The 22,620-nt window shown below is 41.3% G+C and overlaps 2 protein-coding genes and 1 long non-coding RNA gene across 6 annotated transcripts in view; 1 reads left to right on the plus strand and 2 right to left on the minus strand.

Moving 5' to 3' along the window:
* The window catches only part of Nup153 (nucleoporin 153), a 47,402-nt gene extending 41,978 nt beyond the window's left edge, over positions 1-5,424 (plus strand). For both annotated transcript variants that reach the window (XM_075969754.1, XM_075969753.1), the window contains 3 exons: positions 1,885-2,160; positions 3,802-3,970; positions 4,299-5,424. In XM_075969754.1, the coding sequence (XP_075825869.1) occupies positions 1,885-2,160; positions 3,802-3,970; positions 4,299-4,383 (530 nt within the window). In that variant the 3' untranslated portion in view covers positions 4,384-5,424. The remainder of the gene's footprint in view (positions 1-1,884; positions 2,161-3,801; positions 3,971-4,298) is intronic.
* Positions 7-17,571, minus strand: Fam8a1 (family with sequence similarity 8 member A1). Of its 3 annotated transcripts, none has more exons than XM_075969757.1 (5): positions 16,796-17,571; positions 15,715-15,835; positions 12,938-13,061; positions 11,853-11,992; positions 7-147 (listed from the first exon to the last, which is right to left on the minus strand). In XM_075969757.1, exons 1-5 carry the CDS (start codon positions 17,457-17,459, stop codon positions 144-146), a joined length of 1,053 nt encoding a protein of 350 aa, XP_075825872.1. In that variant the 5' UTR covers positions 17,460-17,571; the 3' UTR covers positions 7-143. The 3 variants fall into 3 exon arrangements, with proteins under 3 accessions (XP_075825872.1, XP_075825871.1, XP_075825870.1); XM_075969756.1 differs by lacking the exon at positions 7-147 and adding an exon at positions 7,658-10,452 and having other exon boundaries at positions 16,805-17,571; XM_075969755.1 differs by lacking the exon at positions 7-147 and adding an exon at positions 7,658-10,452.
* LOC142848129 (uncharacterized) lies at positions 7,658-7,927 on the minus strand. The gene is made up of 2 exons (XR_012910369.1): positions 7,809-7,927; positions 7,658-7,772 (listed from the first exon to the last, which is right to left on the minus strand). It is a non-coding gene; the product is annotated as an uncharacterized LOC142848129 (long non-coding RNA).
* Positions 17,572-22,620: the final 5,049 nt, after the last annotated feature.

Below are 22,620 nucleotides of genomic sequence, written 5' to 3' on the forward strand. Positions count from 1 at the left end.
AGTGATGGGGGAGAGTAGGTTTTGTAGTTGAATTGTTTTTGCTGTTAAGTGTGACAGTTGTAGCACATTCTTGCAGGTTATAATCTTGATCAAGTGACATTTGAGTGCCTCTAAGTCACCCATATCTAGAATATTGTAAGTTTTCACCTGTGGAGAAATAATGCAGTTCATATTAATGCAGTTCATAATAATGTTCAGGTTGAATGTATTTAACTTTTAAACGTTTTTTTAACTTTTATTTTATACGCATTGGTATAATGATGTCAGATTCTCTGGAACTGGAGTTACAGACAGCTGCGAGCTGCCATGTGGGTGCTGGGAATTGAACCTGGGTCCTGGACGAGCAGTCAGTGCTCTTAACCACTGAGCCATCTCGCCAGCCTATGAATATATTTAACTCTTAAGAATAATGTTTTCGCCGGGCGGTGGTGGCGCACGCCTTTAATCCCAGCACTCGGGAGGCAGAGGCAGGCGGATCTCTATGAGTTCGAGGCCAGCCTGGTCTACAAGAGCTAGTTCCAGGACAGGGACCAAAAAGCTACAGAGAAACCCTGTCTCGAAAATCCAAAAAAAAAAAAAAAAAGAATAATGTTTTCAAGCTGGGCATGGTAGTGAATGCCTTTAATCCCAGCACTCAAGAGGCAGAGGCAGGTAGATCTTTGAGTTTAAGGCCAGCCTGGTCTAGAGAGTGAGTTCTAGGACAGCCAAGGCTACACAGAGAAACCCTATCTCAAAAAAGAAAGATCAAAACAAAAAACCTGATTTTTTAGGAAAAATATATAATTTTTCCAAGTTGCCTTTTGAAATGTCAAATTCTGATGCAGCCAGATGATAGTGATTGTATTGGATATGAGTTCTCATACAGTGACCTATAGGTCACTTAAAAGTGTTGTTAGTTGTTTTTTGCTCTTTTGGGGTGCCTGCCTCCCAGCTCCCAAATAAATCACACAGAAGCTTATTTTTACTTATAATTGCCCCGCCTTAGCTTGGCTTGTTTCTTGCCAGCTTTTCTTAACTTATCCAGACTACCTTTTGCCTCTGGGCTTTTTCCTTTTCTTCTTGTGTATCTTATTTTCACTCTTACTTTGTGGCTGGCTGGCCCCCAATGTCTTCCTCCCCTTGTTCTCTCCTTGCTCCTCCTCTTCCTCATTTCTCCTCTTATTTATATTCTCTGCCTACCAGCCCCACCTATCCTTGCTCCTGCCCCTTTATTGGCCGTTCAGCTCTTTATGAGACTATCAGGTGTTAAAGATCACAGCTTCACAGTTAATCAAATGTAGCATAAACAAAAGCAACACATCTTTACATCATTAAACAAATATTCCACAGCATAAACAAAAGTAACACACCTTGAAATAATATTCCCCAACATATAAGATAGATCGTTTTAGAAAGAAATTGTTGGGCTGGAGACATGGCTCAGTGTTTAAGAGCATTGCCTGCTCTTCCATAGGTCCTGAGTTCAATTTCCGACAACCACATGGTGGCGCACAACCATCTATCTGTAATGAGGTCTGGTGCCCTCTTCTGGCGTGCACAGGCACACAGGATATTGCATACTAAATAATTAAATAAATGAAAATAATTAAAAAAAAATTGTTGAGCCTAAGTTGCTAAGTGAGTTCCAAGCTAGCCTGAGTCAGACTCCGTCTTAAGTACACCCCTTCTTCTAGTAGAAGGTTGTTGGTTGCAAAGAGAGAGTTTTGTTCTTTAAAGTTTTTGTGCATGTTTTAGAAAATAGTGTCATTGTTCTAATCATTCAATGCTTGTGATCGAGGTAAGAGGTAAGGTAAAGTGGCCTGAAATTAGTTTGTGGGTTTGCAGAGCTTCTCAAGAGCAATCTCACTACAAACTTTGATGTTGTTGATTTATTTTTTCGCTCAGGATCCTCCTTTGTATTTGGCACTGGACATTCAGCACCATCTGCCAGTCCAGCATTTGGTGCTAACCAGACCCCAACGTTTGGACAAAGTCAAGGTGCCAGCCAACCGAACCCTCCAAGCTTTGGCTCTATATCGTCTTCAACATCGTTGTTTTCTGCTGGTTCCCAGCCCGCAGCACCACCTACTTTTGGGGCAGTGTCAAGCAGCAGCCAACCTCCTGTGTTTGGGCAGCAGCCTAGTCAGTCTGCATTTGGCTCTGGGACAGCTCCCAATTCCAGTAAGTTGTGTAATGACTCATGGAATCTATACTTTGAGTTTGGTGTCTGTTTTTTTTTTTTTTTTTTAGAATTTTGAAACCATGTGCATATCTTATTTTCTGATGTTTTAGACTTAACACAATAGTGAAGTGTGGTGTTTTACATCCACCTACAAACATTACAGCATTTGATGGCATTAAAGTATATTTAAAACATTTCTTCCTCTGACTTAGGTATGGGTTGTTTCACCCTGTTTTCCTGTAGGCTGCAGTGGAACAGTGTTTTGATTTCCTTTGGGAAGTTTCACCTTACTTGTGCTTAGTTGCTTCACAGCATTTGGATAATGCTGCTAGTTACCTCTCATCTCATCGAAAGTTCTTGTGGGTTTTTGGTTTTTTTTTTTTTTTTGTTTTTTGTTTTTTGTTTTTTGTTTTTTGTTTTTTTCCGAGACAGGGTTTCTCTGTGATTTTGGAGCCTGTCCTGGAACTAGCTCTGTAGACCAGGCTGGTCTCGAACTCACAGAGATCCACCTGTCTCTGCCTCCCGAGTGCTGGGATTAAAGGCGTGCGCCACCACCGCCCGGCTTTATTGTAGCTTTTAAAATACAACTGATTACACTGTATTTTAGTGCTGTATTTTCTTAGAATTGTACCCTTTGATCGTTCTAATTGAAATATGAGCCCATGAAAAGGTTACAAACATCAAAGTCATCTAATATGGACATTTGCATGTGTGTACAGACAACTGGAGGACACGTGATCAGAGGCCATTTTGATCACAGTCCTCTCTCTTCACTCTAATGGTGATTGCTGCTCTGTCCGTTGGACTCTTGTTTCCTGACACCTAGAAAATAAAAGTTTTGCCTGGTAACTTATCTATACAAGTGGGCTCATGTTGGATGCAGTCTTGCTTCTTTGGCTCTTAAATTTTACATGTTGAATGTGGTTTTGTCACTGTTGCAGAGTGAATCACTGAATGGCAGCCTATTCATTTGCTGTTGGGTCTTAGCATCAGTTTTGGCTGTTTGGAAATGCTATTTTGCATGTTATAGAGTAGAGGATATTGATCTTGGGGAGCGTATGTGTTTCTCTTGGTGCACTCTGAATAGAAAGTTAAAACATTTTCTATTTTTGTGAATTCTGAGTATTCTGTCCTTTAGGGTTTTTTTTGTTGTTGTTGTTTTGTTTTGTTTTTTCGAGACAGGGTTTCTCTGTGGTTTTGGAGCCTGTCCTGGAACTAGCTCTCGTAGACCAGGCTGGTCTCGAACTCACAGAGATCCGCCTGCCTCTGCCTCCCAAGTGCTGGGATTAAAGGCGTGTGGCCTTTCTTTTTTTTTTGTTATTGGTTTGTAAGGTTCATCTTACTTTTGTTTGGCTATTGTTTAGGGTTCATCATTCTGGTGTTTGTACTTAGGTCATGTGTACTCTAAAATTTCTGTTTTGTGGCAGCCCTCGCTGACCTGAAACTGGCTCTTAGACCCAGGCTGGCTTTGAACTCACATAGATTCTCTCCCCTCTGCATCCTGAGTGCTGGGACGAGAGGCATGCATTCATCACGCCTTGCTAAGATCTTAATTTTTCCCAAGTTTAATATGTCTAGGTCAAAGTTTATCTTAAACAATATTGTGTCATTAATGGGATATTTCTGCTTAATTTGTATAGGTTCTGTTTTCCAATTTGGCAGCAGCACTACAAATTTCAACTTCACAAACAATAATCCATCAGGAGTGTTCACATTTGGTGCAAATCCCAGCACGCCTGCAGCCTCAGCCCAGCCCTCAGGTTCAGGGGGCTTCCCATTCAGCCAGTCTCCAGCGTCATTTACATTGGGGTAAGAGATGATTTTATTTCATTGGGTGTAATTTCATTGAGAATTTACACTGGTAAAGATGTGTCTGTTTCTAAAAGTAAATCAGGCAGTAATATAGTTAGGGTAATAGTAAGTATTACCCAGTATCAGTTTATGATATTGTAATTTTGGGGATTAAATTATAATCTGAAACAGGAGCAGCAAGTTATAGGCCAGGTATAGCAGAAAGTGTTTGCTTGTAACAACAGCATTTTCCTCACTTCTTCCCATTTTGCTGCTGGTTGTGTTAAGTGGTTATGAGTTCTCTGTCCCGAGCGTTATGTAACATCATAATGTTTTGTTTTCACAGGTCAAATGGGAAAAATATGTTCTCTTCTTCCGGGTCTTCAGTTTCTGGTCGCAAGATAAAGACTGCTGTTAGACGCAGGAAATAAAGGTCACAAAGGTGTTATACCCAACCGTTTATCAGCAGCGAGTGCCTGCTTTCAGATACTGGATTGTACTACAGGCTGGGCTTATCGGAAGTCAGATCTGTCCAAGGACTTCTTTAATTTTGGAATTGCCCTCATTTTTCTTTACGGAAGTCCCATTCCCTTATCTCATTCTCTTTTGAAAATAATAGCTAGACTGATGACTGACTGATTCTTCAGCAAAAACATTTTATGACCCAGCACATTATTCACTGATTGGCATAGTCTGGCTGTACCCAGGAATAGAGCCTGCACGGTGAATGGCTTTGTATAGATCCTGTCTGCACTGCTATGTGCGTTGATAAAGCGTTAATGGAACGCATTGAAATTGTAATTATATCTGGGGAATTCTGTATAGTTTAGAATCCTGTATAGATTAGAGGACTTTGAGATGAATGATTTCTATGCGGAGTTTGTGGTGGTGTATGTGTGAAGTGAGTTGGATGTATTGTGCACAGAAAAATTCTGATAAAGCCTGATTAAAGAATGGTCCATGCTAAGGACTTGTTAGATCTAGTTCATTCTCCATTTAATAAGTATATGCTATTTCTATATTTTCATTCTATCGACTGTCTTGCCTTTTTCATTATTTTATTATGAAACTTCTGTAAATACAATATTGTTTCTGTACTTTTTGGCATAACATAAATCTGTGAACTTGAAATTTTAATTTTGTGTTAGACATATTTTTGTTGTTTGTTTAGTCTTGTCTCAGATTTTATTATGTAAATCCCATTATTCAAAGTTGCCTAAATCCATTTGGAAATCTTTAAAAAAAAATTGGGGATTCTTAAAGTTGAATTTATTGGCTTTTCTGATCCAGTTTTGTTTGGACCAAAAACCAGTATTGTACAAAGTATTAAGCATATATTTTTATATTTACTGAAATGGACTGTGGTGACTTTGGATAATAAGGAAAAGTTTAATATTAAAGCCATGTTTATTACAGTATAATTAACATGTTAAACCATGGGATAAATGCCATCAATAAAACTTTATGAAGCACGTTTCGCTAACAGTTCTCATAGTGGAGGCACATAACATTAGTGGGAAAGGTGGTTGATTAGAAATCCCAAAGAGTATAATCAGGCAAGGCCCAAGAGTTACCAGAGTTTGCAGTCTACAGAAGAGCCCCTGCATTCTGCCTGCTGCTATCTTTAATTTGTATGTATAGCACGCCTTTAAAAGTTGAAGGTAAGCATACAACCCTTTCTGTTTGTATTGCTAGCTTCCCTGCTAGATACCTAAACAATGTTCATTGCTTATACTCTTGGAGATATGTCTCAGGCATTCTGAAAGCTTGTAACATTGTAATGGGCCTTTTACTGCATTACTTGAATGACTAGACTTTTTGCTCACTTAAGGTCCAGGAAAGAACTCTTGGGCCAGCACATCTTACTTTTGTCTTTACTGTAATTAGGATTGGCATTTATTGTTAGTTTGTGCTTAATTTGCTCCACTTCAGGTTAGTTGAGTTTAATTTACCTTGAGAATTTCTAATGCTTTGTCCTCATGAAAAAAGTGTTTTTCTAACTAAAATAGCTTAGGCCATCATCACATACTGATATGAGGGTAGAGTTTTGTTTTTCTAATATTCTCCTTAATATTTATCTGATCATTTAAGCTTGATTGGAGTCCGGTGAATGCTGGAAGAGGTAACTGGGAACCTGTCTGACCTCACAGTGACCTTGGAGTCCAGTTCTTAGGCATTATCTAGGTCCAGACAGTGGTTTAATAGGGCATATCCCTTTTCTCTAAAATGTGTAGGAAATAGTTTTACTCTTAGTATCTCCCCCCCCTTAAACACACTTTAAAAAGCAGTTTACTAAATTCCTACGAACTCTGGTTTATATGAAAATTGGGGATCTTTTGGTTCTCCAGAGTCTGCAAGACTGTTACGATCTTGAGACTTTTGATTCTTGGGCTGCATGTGGCTTTCCAGTCTTGGTGGCAGCTCCATCTCTGGAGCTGTACTCCTCTGGCCCAGCAATGGTAAACTCTTGATTGTACTGGCTGGGATTGAGAGTGCTTATTATTAGTGGGATTTGTAAATGTACGTTTTAGGGGATATTCCCAGAGACTGACAGACTGACTTTGGATAACAATCCTTTTCTAACTCTGTCAGGTCTGTGGATATCAATTTAAGCATTTAAGTGCTAGGTTGCGTGTAGTGATTATAATTTCAGGCCTTAAGGAAAAAAAGTATAATTCAGATATTTTTTTTTAAATTAATAATGAAAAAAATATAACTAGCATTTTATTAAAGTTTTTTTTTTTTTTTTACAAAGTAAAGATTTAACTTGGGAACAACTTGTTTTTATTGTTAGCATATCCTTCTCGGGGGTTGTATGAAGCTTAAAATTCAATGGAAATTATTGAAGGGGTAAATGAACAGATACTACACTTGATATACTCCAAAGACCAAGAATGATTCAACAAGTTCTAGAAAGGGTAGCATCTTTAATGGAAACTGTTTGCTATAACATTGAAAAATGAGGATGGTGAAGACCTTCTAGATAGCGACTATATTTGTAGTATAGAACTGTGTCATTCCCCCTCCCCTCCAGAATCCACTGTAGCCCCCAAATGCAGTTTGTAGATTGGCTTAGAACAGTAAATTGCCTGGAGCAATACTTCGACCAGGCTGCATTAGTTTGCACACATGCCTTTTTTTTTTTTTGGTTTTTCAAGACAGGGTTTCTCTGTAGCTTCTGAGTCTGTCCTGGAACTAGCTCTTGTAGACCAGGTCGGCCTCGAACAACAGCGATCCATCTGCCTCCCAAGTGCTAGGATTAAAGGCTTGCACCACCAATGCAGCCATGCCCTTTAATCTCTAAAGATAGGGTCTTATACTGTAGCCCAGGGTGGCCTTAAATTTGCATCAGTATTCTTGTGTCAACCTCGAGTTGTGGGTTTACAGTTAACATGTCCAAATTCGAGTAAATGTCTTTTTTGAGGAAGGCAGCCCATAAGGACTGGTTTGTAAAGGCTTTTCCCATTAAGATGGAGTTTAAATTTAGTCATCTGATTGTTGTAATGGCTCTAAGTACCTACCAGTAAGTTTAACCTGAAGTAGCATTCATTTGCAGGTAACTTTTTAGACATAATTTTTTCATAGGTGTTTAGATAGTGTAGGGTCTTGCATATTCAAGGCAAGTGTTAGCTCCCTGAAGCACCACTCCAGCCCTATTAGTTTAATTTAGGAAAACTTGTCAAAGAAATAGACAAACACAGATAACACTGTTGACATATTTATTGAGACAAAAATACAAATTGGTGACATACAAACATTAAAAATAGAATGGTGACTTTTGTTTATAGGTGGGTCATTAGATACTGTTTGCAAGGGAAGCCTTTCTAAAGTGAACTACAAGGAAATCTGCACATACCAGCTGAAATGAGGAACTTCACCCAGGCATGAGTAAGGACTTTGGCCTTTGGTTACGTGAATAAAGAAGCTGAAACTACTTGTTGGAGTTTATGAATACTGTTAATTTAGGCATTGTCCTCAAACAATGAGAAACTTTAATTGTCCCACCTTCTAAATAGCAAGTGTAAAATTTCAACTCCTTCTCTTTGCCAGAAACAGTTGTTTAAGTGAAACACTCAAATCACTGATGTGAACAAGTTCTTTTAAAGTTAAAACTTTTAGGATCTCCTTCTTGGAGAAGTAGGGGAGAATTAAGCCAGTGCTAGAAAAGGAGTTGAGCAATGCTTTAGAATACTGTCTACTGGCATGTGTTTATGGTCAGTTATCACAGTTTTCCTACCTAGAAGTTGGAACAAGATCTAGCCAGTGATGGCTGAGACTTTCTCACTGCCTAAAATAAAATCTCTTCCCAATTGTCTGGATTGAATGGTAATGCATCAACAAGACTCCAATCCTAAGGTTTCAGCTCAGGATTTCATGCTCATTAAAAGAACATCTTCATTTCTGCCCTTTTATAGCTTCAGCATGAGACATAGGAAATCAGTATTTCTGTAATTGAATACACTCATGTTCTGCGAAGGAAGCTCCACTTTACAACCCTATGAAGAAGAAACATGCCAGGTTCCCTTTTTTCCTTTTTATTTCAACTCTTGAGATTTCTTCCCTAAAGGGAACTTAGTTTGAGGTTTTATTGTAGAGGCAAAGCAATACTTTTACCACCTATATGGCACAGCTTGAATCCACAGCTGGATCTAAGTAACTTGCCCAAAGCAAATTGCAGTATTTAAACTAAGAAATTGTTTATTTTACTGCACAAATAAAAATACCCTCAGTGAAAACTACAATAATCAAATACTCTAGAGCTGGGTGGATGAAGCACATTTCAACTTATTTTTCTCATCAGTGGCAAAAGTAGTGTCCGTACCTGATCTGTAGTGTAAGAGTTTGAAGAGCCATCAGGTCTTGCCAGAGCCACAAGCAAGTCTTCTCTATGTGGTGCTCTTAACAAGTAATAGGGTTTTTTTGGATTTAATGTAAAATTATTTTTAGAAATCATGGTTTATGAACTTTTACAATAAGCTATTAGATTCTTAAAGTGTCTGTAGACAGTAAATGCATTTTCAGTTTTAAATGTCAAAGAAAAGCCCACTGAAAGTTGATACAATAATATAACACATGGCTTATTCTTGCTATTTAAAACCAAGGAACAAAGATTGATCTCGTGTACAATACAATTTAGTGTTTCTTGAGAAAATCACATAGAAGAACGAGTAAGAATAAAGTTTAAACTATAAAACGTACAGCGAGCTAACTGGGACACAACAAAAGCACACAGACATAAACCCGATAATGTTGCACCAACAGAGCAAAGTACAATGACTACGCAAAAGTTTGCTTTAATATTTTCCCCCAAATTTCATCTCTAGCAGGCTCAAAATGAGCTTAAAGACGCTAGAATAATGTCTGGAGATGATATTCTGTCTTGCATTAGAACAATTTATCATGGGAAAACTAATATTTCACAGGCTGCTAGTATTTAAGTTATTACAAAACACTGGAACTCTTTTAATACCTTGATGTTTTGACAGTCATGGAACTGTACAGAATATAGTTAGGAATTTGCTTATACAGAAATAGAATCTACAGGTACATTTAGAACACTGGAGCGCAAACACTGGGAATGTTTGAATGTTTTCCCCCCTATTTATAGTTGGATGTTAGGGCACATGAATTCTGAGCTGAATTTACATTGAAAAATCACATCCCCATCCCCGCTCTACCCTCAGAGAAGGCAATCACTAACTTACCTTTTTTTTTTTAAATATAAATGATATGACAATATATTTTCATCATCATCACAAAAGTTCTTGCCTCCAAATACATAAGCAGTAAGAAGCTGTAAAATCCCACCACTACTGCAGTGAATTCTAGAACAACATGGAAGTATGACGTGAGGGACTGGTAGGCTTTCCTCACTAGCCCTTTTCTCCAATACCTACCATGGAGCCAGTGGGATGTTGAGTTGATGGTCTTTCTCAATGCCCACATAAAACAACTTCCCTAAGAAGAGTTGTGGGAGTTATGTAGGTGTTTATAAAACACAACTGGACATCTTCACTCCAGGATAAGCCAAAAGAAAATGGAGAATTTAAAGCTGAAAATCCTTCCAGCAAATTTTGGTTATCTTAAATGCTAATGTATTTGTCTATATTGATTAAAACCATTTGCTTTGTTATCCTACAAATATTTAACACTTGAATTTAATAGGTTTTCCTTCTGGAAAGTTCCTGGATAAGTAGAGTCAACACTTTCAGAACAGTCTCCTGCATCACAATGTAGTGACTGCTCTAATTTTTAAAATCATCAATTAATGTAACCTAGAGATACTGATGGCCTTAATACATAATTTAGACTTGTCATTATTATTCCAAAGAGTGGAATTCTGGGCTCTGGGGCATCATCTGACTCCATTTCTTTTTACCACTATGGTTCCTGCTACAATGTCATAGGCTGTTCGATTATGCTGAAAAAACAGTAGTGTGATGAAAGCAGGGAAAAAAGAAGCAATAGAAAAATTCTTGATCAAAGCTCGTATGGTGGACCTAGAGGAAGCAAGCAGAAGCAGCACGTCAGGTCGTATGAGTCATTCCTGACTAGGTTTCTTGTTGCTGTCTCTACATTCAGAACACAGTTCAAACCTTTCACACAATACAGTGAAACTACTTATTCAGCCCCTAAAGAAAGCTTCCTAGAAGACTACAACTTTGACGTGCATGGCTTTAAATACCTCGGGACACCAACAAGGAGACAGCACACCTACTTTCTATTTTGTTAGAAGAACATCCCTTTTCCATAGTCACATATTCCCATGGGTTTCTAGAATCTTCTTAACTGGGTATGCTACTGCAGTCCTACTTTCTATTTTATCCGAAACACAATCTATTCTTTTATCCATTTTCCTGTATGGGCTCCAGTAATTAGAAGTCTTAAAAGCTTTCAGTAATAGCTCAAAATGGAGAATTATCCTAACAATGTTAGTTTTGCTTGTCAGTGGCTGTGTGGACTCTGAATCCAAACTGGTTGGTTTCACATTCTTTCTCTAATTACTAATGCTCCACAGCTGTGAAAATGAGATCAAAATGCTGCGTTAAATTAATAAAATGTCTGGTATCTGAGAAGTGTTCAGTAAACAGTAACCATTATTAGAAGAAGTAGCCAGAGCTGGGCAATGGTGGTGCAACACCTGTAATCCCACTACTCAGGAGGCAGAGACAGGCAGATCTTTGAGTTTGAGGCCACCCTGGTCTACAGAGCAAGTTCCAAGACAGCCAGCGCTACACAAACTCTTGGGGGGGAAAAAAAGCTGAATTAAAACACAAAGCTCTAAGGCAGTGTGCATATGCTAGCAAAATCTAGCCTAATTCTGGAGCTTGTTGTCTTAGTTCCCCTGAATCAGCCAAATTGTTTGATTCAAGCGATCACAGCTCACTCACCTCCCCAGCTTCCATTGCCACTGCACCCTCACTACAGGCATGGGTGCTACATATAAGAGCTGGAGCCAGGAGAGCCAGAGAAGAAAGCTAGGCACAGGGCACTGAAAACACCCAAGTATCTCCTCATTGCGACACATTTCATAGAATCATTTTGAACATTTATGCCAAAGGCAATGAGACACACACAAACTTCCATGTAAGTCCATATGATTACAGTGTATATGATGAAGAAAAAGACCAGTATTTTAAAACACTGTATAGAACCTGTAACTAGTGAATACTGAACACAATCCTGTGCCACTTAACGAACTCATTCTGAGGAATGTATGAATGATCCTGAGAATGCAATAGTCAGTACATTTCCAGAAGCTCAAGATACCTTGAAATTAGCATGTAGTAGAATCTTAATCACTTCTGAATATGCCATGTACAGTTGACATCATTATACAGTAGAAGATGACTTAACTGTACTCTTTTTGCAAGTAGATTAAGATAAGCAAAGAACTTACGTTGTGATGCTAACATTTGAGGAAGGAATCACTAAAACCCGACTTGGAGCAATGAGTACTGATGTATCACAGGTCACAACTCGAAGCCCTAGTAGGAACTTTCCTGGAGTAGCTCCCCCTGCTCCCCATATGCAAATTATCTAAGGAAAGAAGGACAATTTAAAGAAAATTAACTAAATCAATTTTAAAGATTAAAATTTTTTCTATTAAAATCACCTCATTCTTTATAAAAATGTCATGTCAGAGGGCCAGGTATGGTGGCACACATCTTTAGTCTCAGCACTTGGGAGTAGAGGCAGGTAGGATCGGAAACTTGTATTCAAAGTCAGCCTGGTAAGCACAGTGAGTTCAAGTCAGAGAGGGCTATAGGGTGAGACCCTGTCTCAAAAATAAAGTTACACTGGATGTGCCAACAGATAGAATTCTAGAAGCCCACTAACCAACCAGAGGCTGGGGAGAGATGACTGGCAAGTTTGGGATTAAGCCAGGCTACATAATGAGGCCCTGTCTTGACAACAAAACACTACATAAAGGTTTGGCCTGATGGCACAAGGCCTGTCATGCCAATTACTGGGTAGGCTGTGATTCAAGAAGTCCCAACTGCATTCAAGATCTGCCCTTGAACTCTGAGACTTTTCTAAAAAAGAAAAAGAGGCTTGGCTTACCTAGCATGTGTGGGCTCTGCGTTTGATCTCCAATACCCACCCCTCTCCAATTAGTCACTAATACATTTTTTACAGTTTTTTAAAAATGTTAAAATCAAAATTATCTACTGTATTTTTTGGCTCATAGTTTATGAAGTTGTTTCACAAGTAAAAGTATATTTCTATAACCAGTCTGTAAGTATTTTTTTGGACCTAACCTATTTTATGAATGTAATTCTATTTCCAAAACTGAAAAACACAACAAAGCAATTATTAAATGTCTCCTTTCTAAAATTTAAGTTTTTACTTGAAAAATGTTAATTTAAAAAATGGTGAAAAAATACAAGTGTGTACAGATGCTCCAGAAATTCTCATTCTTTTTCTTGGTAGAAACCTAAAATTACACTATGAAAGCAGTATTTGCTTCAGTTGGCAGCTTACCTCATAGAAACAAACTAACAACCTGTATATAAGTGCCACAATCATCATTTTCTGCAAGTCTTCCATCGATGTGTCTTCATCGATTTCTTCTATTATATAGTGCATGGCAAACTTAGAGATGTCCCTGCACAAAGGAGAGTTTGGGGATAGATGAACTAGTTAGAGTTACCAGGTCAGTTGTGTCATTTTCCCCTGATCAGTCTAAGTCATAAGTTTTAAATGAAATTCTAAGCTGTTAGGTTCATGCCATCTAATTGTACAAAATACCTATGAGTTTATTCAACAAATAGCAATAAGTATATAAAAGCAAAAGGTGTGGTTGTTTGTACGTCAGCGGTAGAACACCGTAGAACAAGTAAGATGTCAGACCTGAGGACATGATGGTCAATGGTTTTGTCAACTTGAAATAAGATAGGGTCACCTGGGAAGAGGAAATCAATTGAGAAATGCCTCTATCAGACTGGCTTTTAGGCAAGTCTGAGAGGTATTTTCTTGATTAATGATTGATGTGGGAAGGGCCTAGCACACTGTGGGTGGTACCACCCCTAGGCAGGTGGTCCTGGGTGCTCTAAGAAAGTAGGCTGAACAAAGCAGTAGACAGCATTCCTCCAGGGCTGCTTTTTTAGTTCCAGCCTTGATTTCCTGCCCTGACTTCCCTCAGTGGGACTACAAGCTATAAAATATAAAGCCTTTTGATCATGGTGTTTATCACTGCAACAGAAGGCAGACTAGGACAGCAAGGGAATGCTGAACGTCTCAGTTTCCACTGAGATTCTAACTAGCAAGGAAAATAGAATAAAGAATAATAAACTAGGATGCCAACTGTGTCAGGAAACGAGCACCACAGAAGACTGTTGTGCAGACTTCTCAGAAATGACATTACCTACAACATAAAGAATGGAGAGAAGTCAGCCACACCAAGAGGATGGAAGACACTTTAGAGAAAGACTGGCAGGAGAGAAAGCCTTGGAGCAAGTGATAGGGCCCCAATTTCTCTCTGTGTGGAGATTGTGTTAAGACTGGGCACCTGGGGGGCTGGAGAGATGGCTCAGCAGTTAAAAGCATTGCGTGCTCTTCCAACGGACCCGAGTTCGATTCCCAGCAACCACATGGTGGCTCACAACCATCTGTAATGAGGTCTGGTGTCCTCTTCTAGCCTGCAGGCATATATGTAAACAGAATATTGTATCCATAATAAATAAATATTAAAAAAAAAACTGGGCACCTGTTAAACTGTGTGATGAAATCAGTCAAAAGAAACTGCCGGGCGGTGGTGGCGCACGCCTTTAATCCCAGCACTCGGGAAGCAGAGGCAGGTGGATCTCTGTGAGTTCGAGGCCAGCCTGGTCTACAAGAGCTAGTTCCAGGACAGGAACCAAAAAGCTACAGAGAAACCCTTTCTCGAAAAAATCCAAAAAAAAAAAAAAAAAAAGAAAGAAACTATAGCAGAGTGGAGAGGTAAAGTTCTCCAAATTGTCTTCTGACTTCCAAATAAAAATGTAAAATAAAGGCTGTGTTGGGGGTGAGGAGATGAGATAGGAAGGAATCACAGTAACACCTGACCAAGGACTCTATAAGGTTTAACAACTGTAACTGTTAAAACTTTTCTCCAAATTCTGGCCTTAACTTGTCATAAACACAGTGTCTACCTCGTGGTACTAAGGTTAACAAAAAAGAGTCAAGTTCAATGTCTTGCACATAAGAAAAGGCTTAGTAAATGATAAGAGCCATTATCCTAAGAATTTGCAATTCTCAAGAAAATGCCAAACTTGGCAGTAGAGTGAAATTTGCTCAACTGTAATCAACCCCATTGAAATGCTACTAATTGATCACTGAGAGTTCACCTACCATAGGCTCTTTGTGCTCTGGAGAAGTGTGTGTGTGTGTGTGTGTGTGTACACAAATGTATGGCATGTGTATGCAGAAGCAGAAGAAGGGGTTGGATTTTTGGAGCTGGAGTTACAGGTAGTTATGAGATGCCTGACATGGGAACTGAACTTGGAACCTCTGGACAATCAGTGGTGCTCTTAACCATTGAATAGCCCCTCTTTGTGCTTAATTGGCCAACAAGAAGAAAACCAATAAATTCTTGGCCAAAGAGAATGGTTAATAGAACAAGCCAGGTTTGGAGGCTCCTTTTGCCTCTTAAATTTTGTTTGTTTTTTTGAGATAGGATCTAACTGTAGCTCTGGCTGGTCTTGAACTCAGAGATCTGCCTGCTTCTGTCTCTTGAATGCTGGGATTAAAGGTATGTGCCAACAAAGCCTCGCTCTTTTTATATATTTTCAATAGGAGTATTTCCCACAGATCTTAACATACTGAAGTTTCCTTTCTTAAACCAGCAGAGGGGTGACAGCTCAGTCCTGAGCTTGTCCTTAGAACTCATCCAGAAGGCAAAGTACCATACACCTATGTAGCATCTAGGGGGAAGGGAGGAGACAGGCTGATCCGGGGACTTGATGGCCAGCCAGTCTAGCTTACATGATAAGCCCCTGGTTAAGTGAAAGATCATATCTCAAGAACAAACAAAACAGAACAGCAGAGAGCAGAAGACACCCAGAGTTGACCTCCTGGCTTTCACAAGTTCACATATAAACACAGTTTTTAAAAGTTTTATAAAACAAAAAACAAAGCAAATACAACTGCTAGAGGATTTCACAAAGAAATCCTGGCCCTGGGCACCCATCACCCCAGTCACTCACAGGCATGAGAAGATTTTACAAAGCAATATCTCTGGGTAGCAGCTCCAGCCTTTTCGGTGACCATTGTTAACTTACTTTATCCCACTGAGATGCATGATGCTCAAGACAATGGTCGCTTTTATAAAGAAGAGAATAAAGAAATCCACCATCTCTGCCATAAATCTGTGCGCCAAGGATGGAATGACATACTCTCTGCCTGTAGAAAAGGAAAAGGGGCAGGGGAGAGGAAAATGAATCACTCACATAGGTTTAAGAATACAAGCCAGAAAATGCAGGGGCAAAGTAAAGTCAAGGTCCAACTGAATTGAAAAAAAAATTACAGCCTTGAGCAGCCAATGGCAATGATGTCATCAAGAGAACATGTTACTAAATTATCTAATGATGAGCGGGACACAGAGACCCACACCAGGAATCCTAGCACTCTGGACCTGGAGGCAGGAGACCGACTGCAAGATTTGCTACAGTAAGACTGTAGTTACTAAACAGAACCAGTTAGATGATATTTAAGATCAGTAAGCTTGGGCCCAGATGAAGCTCATTATTCTATTTGTAATGAGCTCCTTTCAGTTCCACTGTCCTAACGCAGCCCAAGTCCAGGTGATAACCAGTATTGTAGACTAGCTCCTCCAACAACGGGGCTTGCCATCTCAGTTTAACTTGGGATCTCGCTTTCCGGAGCATGGAGATCACTTAGAGAACAGTTTGACACGGAAAGGACTAGAGCCAGGTCTAAGGGGAGAACAATTGGCATTGCGTGGCAGGACATTTCTGCGTGGTCTGGGCAAACCATAGCTGATGTCTGTGGAAGTTTCGTATCTCAAAAGCGAGCATTTACTTGCCCAATGGTCACTCCTTCAAGAGATCGCTCTGCCAAGGCATGTTCTGTGGGCTGACACAGAACTAGCATTGCGAGTTCGAGGCTAACCTGGCTACACAGTTAAGGTTAGCCTAGACTACAGAGTGAAATCCTTCCACAAGAAGAGCAGTAGGAGTAGCAGTCATTTAAAAAGGGGCCATGAGCCACCATTACCCCTAACACGCGGCCAGTGGAGCTAGACGGATCAAGAGTTAGAAGTCAACAAGGGCTTCGTGAATCCCGGCCTAAACCTCAAAGCGAACAGAACCCTCTCCTCCGCCCCTCCTCCATCCCACTCACCCGGCTCACCTCCGTTCTCACCCGCCTGCCGCCCGGCGTCGCTCGTCCGTGCAGGGGTCGCAGAGCCTGCCCTGGTCACGGGGGCCGCCCGGGCTGCTGGCTGCACGTGCGGGGCCCGGGGCGTGAGGCCGGCGACGGCGGTCGGGGTGGCGCCGCCCGTGGGCGCCCCCGGCCCGGGCCCTGCGGCGTTCAGGAAGTAGAAGGGGTTGTAGTAGGCGAGCTGAGGCGGGGGCGGCGGCGGCGGGGGCGGCGGCGGGGACGCCGGGGCGGCCGGCTGCGGGGCTGCGGGCAGCGGGCCGCAGTAGGCGGGGAGGGCGGCCAGGCCGCTGGTCCAAGTCAGGTAGCCGCAGTACGACTGCCACAGCCACTCGTGCACCTGCCGCGAGTACTCGCGCGCGCTCAGGCGGCTCGACCCGGCCGCCGCCTCGCAGTCCCCGGGCTCCTGCGGCCCCGCCACCGCTGCTGCCGCCGTCTCCCGGCGCTTCCGGAGCTCTCGAGGCGCCTCCGCCTCGGAGCCGGCCGGGCCGATGGTCGCGAGGGCCGGGGACTGGGGGGCGGCCGCGGCAGGAGAGTCAGGCCCGGAAGGGACTGGCTCGTGGTCCCCGCCGCCGCTGCCGTCCTGGCCCGGGGGACGGCTCCGGGCTTCCTCGGGCCCCTCTGCCATCGTCGCCTCGGAGGCACCCTCCGCGCTGCCTGTCACTGCGCCGTCGCTCTCCCTCGGCTGCCCCTCCCCAACCGCCTGGGAGCCACCACAGCGGCGGGCGGGCGGGCGTCAACAATCCGACGCCGGAAGCGGAAACCCCTCCCCTCCGGCGCGTTGCGGGGGGGTGGTGGGACTCCTGCGGAAGTTGGTTCCCGGTTATGCAACGGTGTTTCTGCCGCTCTGTTGTGTGTTTTAATCATAAACTGTGACGTCTTCGTTAACATAACACATCGCGACACAACAAAACGTGTTCGATCCTGCTTTCGCGCAGGACTCTGTGAACGTACCTAATTAGGCTACATCTGTGAGACCTTCGGCATCACTCATTCCTCTTGACAATTCCATCACCAACGCCTTAGAGACGCTCCTGTGGGGTTAGGACGGGGTTGTCCCTCTTGGAACTGCAACCGAATTACCGGAATTTCCAAGCGGGTCCAGACCTCCAAGCACAGCGTCTATTTCTTGTTTAATACCTTAGCCCGTGTATGATTTAGTCTTTTCATCTATACGCAACATCTCACATACTTATATCTTAATACACGTTGCTGTGTTAAATTTATAAGCCTGTTAGGAGTAGCAGTGTGACTTTATATCCCCAGGGTCGTACGAGAAATATACAAGAGCCAAAAATGTGAGAATACTCGATGATGGTCGTGCTAGCTAATGTCAGCTCGATAAAGGCTAGAGGCATTTGAGAGGAGGGGGCCTCAATTGAGAAAATGCCTCCTTAAGACTGTCCTGTAGGCAAGCCTGTAGAGCATTATCTTATTTGGTAATTGATGTGGAAGGGCACAGCCCATTGTGGGTGGTGCCACCACACCCAGCCTGGTAGTCCTGGGTTGTATAAAAAGACAGGTATGGAGAGAAGCCAGCAGCACCCTTCTATGGGATTTGCATTAGCTCCAAGCCTCCAAGTTCCTTTCCTGTTTGAGTTCCTGTCCTGTCTTCCAGCAGTAATGGACTACAATGAGGAATTGTAAGCCAAATAAACACTTTCCTCCCAAACTTGCTTTTGGTCATGGTGTTTTATCACAGCAATAGTAACAACTAGAGAAACGATGCCCAGAATCAATCCTGTAGATACTCTGGGAGCCAGAAAAAAAGCTTATCTTTTGCCCTTAAGAAACTAACAATCTGCTTCAAGGGAAAGCTTTTCTTGAAACACTTGAAAACCTACTCAAGACCATCACTAGTAACAGGAAACACAACTCAACATCCATCACCACTGTGCAATCTGTGGCATTCCCTTCAGAGCCCCGGAGGACTGTACGCAGGTACAACCCAGATTCTTCAACAATGCTGCATAAAAAGAATCTCAAAATGAGTCAGAGTGCATCGTGTTAATTTATAGGAGAAAGAACACAGGCAATGGGAATCAAGTGTAGCTCCTAAGAGAAGAATGCGCCTACTAGCCTCTGCAGCAGGTAGCAGTGTGAGTGGTTGGGGGAGTTGGCCATTACTTCGTTGGAAGATGTAATCTACAAGGCTGAGAGGAAAATGTAGGGCTATGTTCATTTTCTTATGGGAAGATGCTTTATATATAAGTGAAAATTTAAGATGGTGTATGACTGTACTAGCAAACATTTCTTATATGAGAAAGAAATATAATTAAGACAAGATCATAGATCATTCCAGGTCTGACAGTATAGGCATGTACTCCCAGCTACCTGAGGTAGGAAATCACAAGTGCAGCCTGGGCAACTTGCAGATAGTCTCTCTCTCTCTCTCTCTCTCTCTCTCTCTCTCTCTCTCTCTCTCTCTCTCTCTCTTTCTCTCTCTCTCTCTCTCTCTCTCTCTCTCTCTCTCTCTCTCTTTTACACACACACACACACACACACACACACACACACACACACACACACACAGAAAAAAAAGGAAAGAAAGAAAGATTGAGGGCATTAGTGATTGACCTTTGCCTATAATGTGTAATACATGTGGCCCTCATTGACCTTCCAGAAAAAAAGAGGTTAAACTGCTTCGTTTTTAACCCTGAGTATAGTTAGTTAGCTAATAATAATAGTTTAATGGGGAGAATTAAATATAATTTTCTGTACACACTTTTTATATAAGCAAGTCCCCAGACATATAGGTCAACACTCTTCTCTCTGTCAGCAAGCAACACGGCAATTCAGGTAAGGGAGAAGAGGGACTTTCTTTCTTTTATATGTTCCCTTAAATTTGTCTTTCTAGTCTGCTCTAAGGCTGTATGCAAGAAGACCATGGGACAAACTCAAGGGCATATGTCTGACCACTTGGTTTCAAAATCAATTTGGAAGAAAGATTTCATTGTTGGTGCTTTTATTCCAGAGATCAAATTCAGTATCTTATGACATACTAGGCAAATTATTTGTATTTTCTAACTGTATTTATTATAATAATTTTTAATGTGTATTTAGGACACATGTGTGTGGAAGTACACATGCTATGTTATAACATATGGAATCTGTTTTTCTCTTTCTATCTTTACATGTGTTTCAGGTTGCCAGTCATGGGCAACAATTGCCTTTACCCACTAAGCCATCTCTGCAAGCCAGCTAAACAAATTATCACTGAGCTATCTCTTCAGCTACTAAGATATTTTAATGTTTAAATAAATAATCATTATGAGTTAGAGTGGGGAGGCAGGAATAGCAGGAGTGAAGGGGAAAAGACCTGGAGAGAGGATGAAATATCATGCTTATCAGGGATATAGACTTTGTTTTGAATAGCCATGGTCCCATAGTATGTGACACAGTAACGATATTTAAAAAAAAAATAAGACAGCAAAGAATAAAAGCCCCTCAGAAATGAAGCTACATAATCTGAGAAGTAGAAGCAAGTAAATATTATTTCAGAAAACCAGAAGCAATGTGGCAAGTATAAATCAAGAGATTGAACAGAAATCAAATATGAAATACCTTAAGTCAAAAGAAATGCAGAGGGGCTGGAGAGATAGCTCATCCATTAAAAGAGCTTGCTGCTCAGGCATGAGGACTGGAGTTTGGATCCAGCAACCATAAAATAAGCGGAGTCTTGTTCTGTGCACAGCTGTAATCCATCTCTGAGTGGGTGGAGAAAAGTGATTTGCTGGCTTCCAGCCTAGCCCCCCAAAACACAAGTTCCAGGCTCAGAGAGAGATCCTGCCTCAAAGGACTAAGACAGAGAGTAACAGGGGAGGACATATGATACTCTCTATGTGCGTACACAATTGCTTGCACCAAACACGGGCACATATACACACATAAGTGAAAGAAAAAACATGTAAATACTTGAAAGAAATGAAATCAAACATAGGTAAAAACTATCCCTCATGAAGACTGAGACAATGAGTCATAAACCAAAATAGGTAAAAGAATAAATATAATACAGTATAACCCAGAAGAACTTTTTTTGAATACATACATACACGTATATGTATACACACATACACACACACATCTACAGTGAGGTTTCACATATATTACTGATTGTAAGTATATGCAATATACATACAGTATATGGCATTCCTGGGAACACTGAGAATGAAAAATGATATATTTACTCTAGTAAAAGACCTATATTTCCATTTAAAAAGATGATCAGGCCGGGCGGTGGTGGCGCACGCCTTTAATCCCAGCACTCGGGAGGCAGAGGCAGGCGGATCTCTGGGAGTTTGAGACCAGCCTGGTCTACAAGAGCTAGTTCCAGGACAGGCTCCAAAACCACAGAGAAACTCTGACTCGAAAAACAAAACAAAACAAACAAACAAACAAACAAAAAGATGATCAGAGGCAAAAAATAGTAAATAATTGTGAGAGAAAGAAAACTGGATTGTCATGTGATTTAAATATTTACTTATATAATAAAATTTCTGGGGGCTGGAGAGATGACTCTGTAGTTAAGAACACAGAGAACCCAGGTTCAATTCCCCACACCCACATGGTGACCCACAACCATCTGTAACTTCTGTTCCAGTGGACCTGATGCCCTCTACTGGCCTGCTTGGGCATTGCACACATGAGCGGACATATTATTTGTTAAAACCTGGAAGGACAGCCGTGAGTGTTAGGAACCAAACTCTTTATATTTTGGGTTGTGAGCCCAGCCTTTAGTGGCTGAGCCATCCCTCCGGGCCTCACTATTATTTTCAGTAGGGTCTTGTTAGCCTTCTAACTCCTTGCGATCCCCTGCCTCACCCTTCAGAGTTTTGGGACTACAAGCATGTACTACCACAACTAGAAAAATAGCTATTTTTTTATCCAGATTTAAATTCATGCTTTGAAAGGACTTCAAAGAACATTCTAGACATTTGGGGAGCCAAACACCTATTCTTGGTTTGTAGTAAGAAGGCCACTTGTTTGTTTTTTGGATGCCCAGACTCCTTACATAATCACACAAAACTGTATTAATTAAATCATTGCGTGGCCCATTAGCTTGAGCTTCTTTTTTTTTTTTTTTAGATTTTTTTCAAGACAGGGTTTTTCTGTAGCTTTGGAGCCTGCCCTGGAACTAGCTCTTGGAACAGGTTGGCCTTGAACTCACAGAGATCCACCTGCCTCTGCCTCCCAAGTGCTGGGATTAAAGGCTTGCACCACCACCACCTGGCTAGCTCGAGTTTCTTATTGGCTAGCTTTTACATCTTAATTTAACCCATCGCCATTAATCTGTGCATCACCAGCAAAGTCTTAGCGCATCTGTCTCTGGCGGCTCCATGGCTTCTCTTTGACTCTGTCCTTCTTTGTCCCAGCATTCAGTTTAGTTTTCCCCACTTAGCTTTGTTCTACCCTACCAGGCCAAGCCAGTTCCTTTATTAACCAATGGTATTCACAGCATATAGTGGGGAATCCCACATCAATAAGCAAAGGGTTTTTTTTTTGATAAATTTATAATTCTATTTGAGTAATTCTTGCCAGCGACATTTAATAAATAGGATGCCCAGTGCACTGAATAAAATATGTATCCTAAAAATAATTTTATTTCTGTACTAACTTGTGAAAAACATGTAATGAAGTATCTTTTCCTGTGTAACTAAACTTGGGGTGAAATGTTGAATAAGGCTTTTCTGCCCTCTACCCGGGGTTGCTAAGCAGCCTTAAGAAACTTACCCATTGCTCCCTTTGGGTGGAGGAACGGAAGAAATAGGAGGTCACTGATGGCTTCTCCT

The sequence above is a fragment of the Microtus pennsylvanicus genome, chromosome 4 (assembly GCF_037038515.1).
Source record: "Microtus pennsylvanicus isolate mMicPen1 chromosome 4, mMicPen1.hap1, whole genome shotgun sequence".
NCBI lineage: Eukaryota > Metazoa > Chordata > Mammalia > Rodentia > Cricetidae > Microtus > Microtus pennsylvanicus.

Excerpts from the sequence above, each read along its gene's own strand:
- Fam8a1 (XM_075969755.1), bottom strand. The coding sequence starts at position 17,459 with ATGGCAGAGGGGCCCGAGGAAGCCCGGAGCCGTCCCCCGGGCCAGGAC. Across the intron at positions 11,993-12,937 it reads TGTTAGTTTGTTTCTATGAG|ATAATTTGCATATGGGGAGC; the intron begins GTAAGCTGCCAA and ends TTCTTTCCTTAG. Across the intron at positions 10,453-11,852 it reads TCAAATGTTAGCATCACAAC|GTCCACCATACGAGCTTTGA; the intron begins GTAAGTTCTTTG and ends TGCTTCCTCTAG.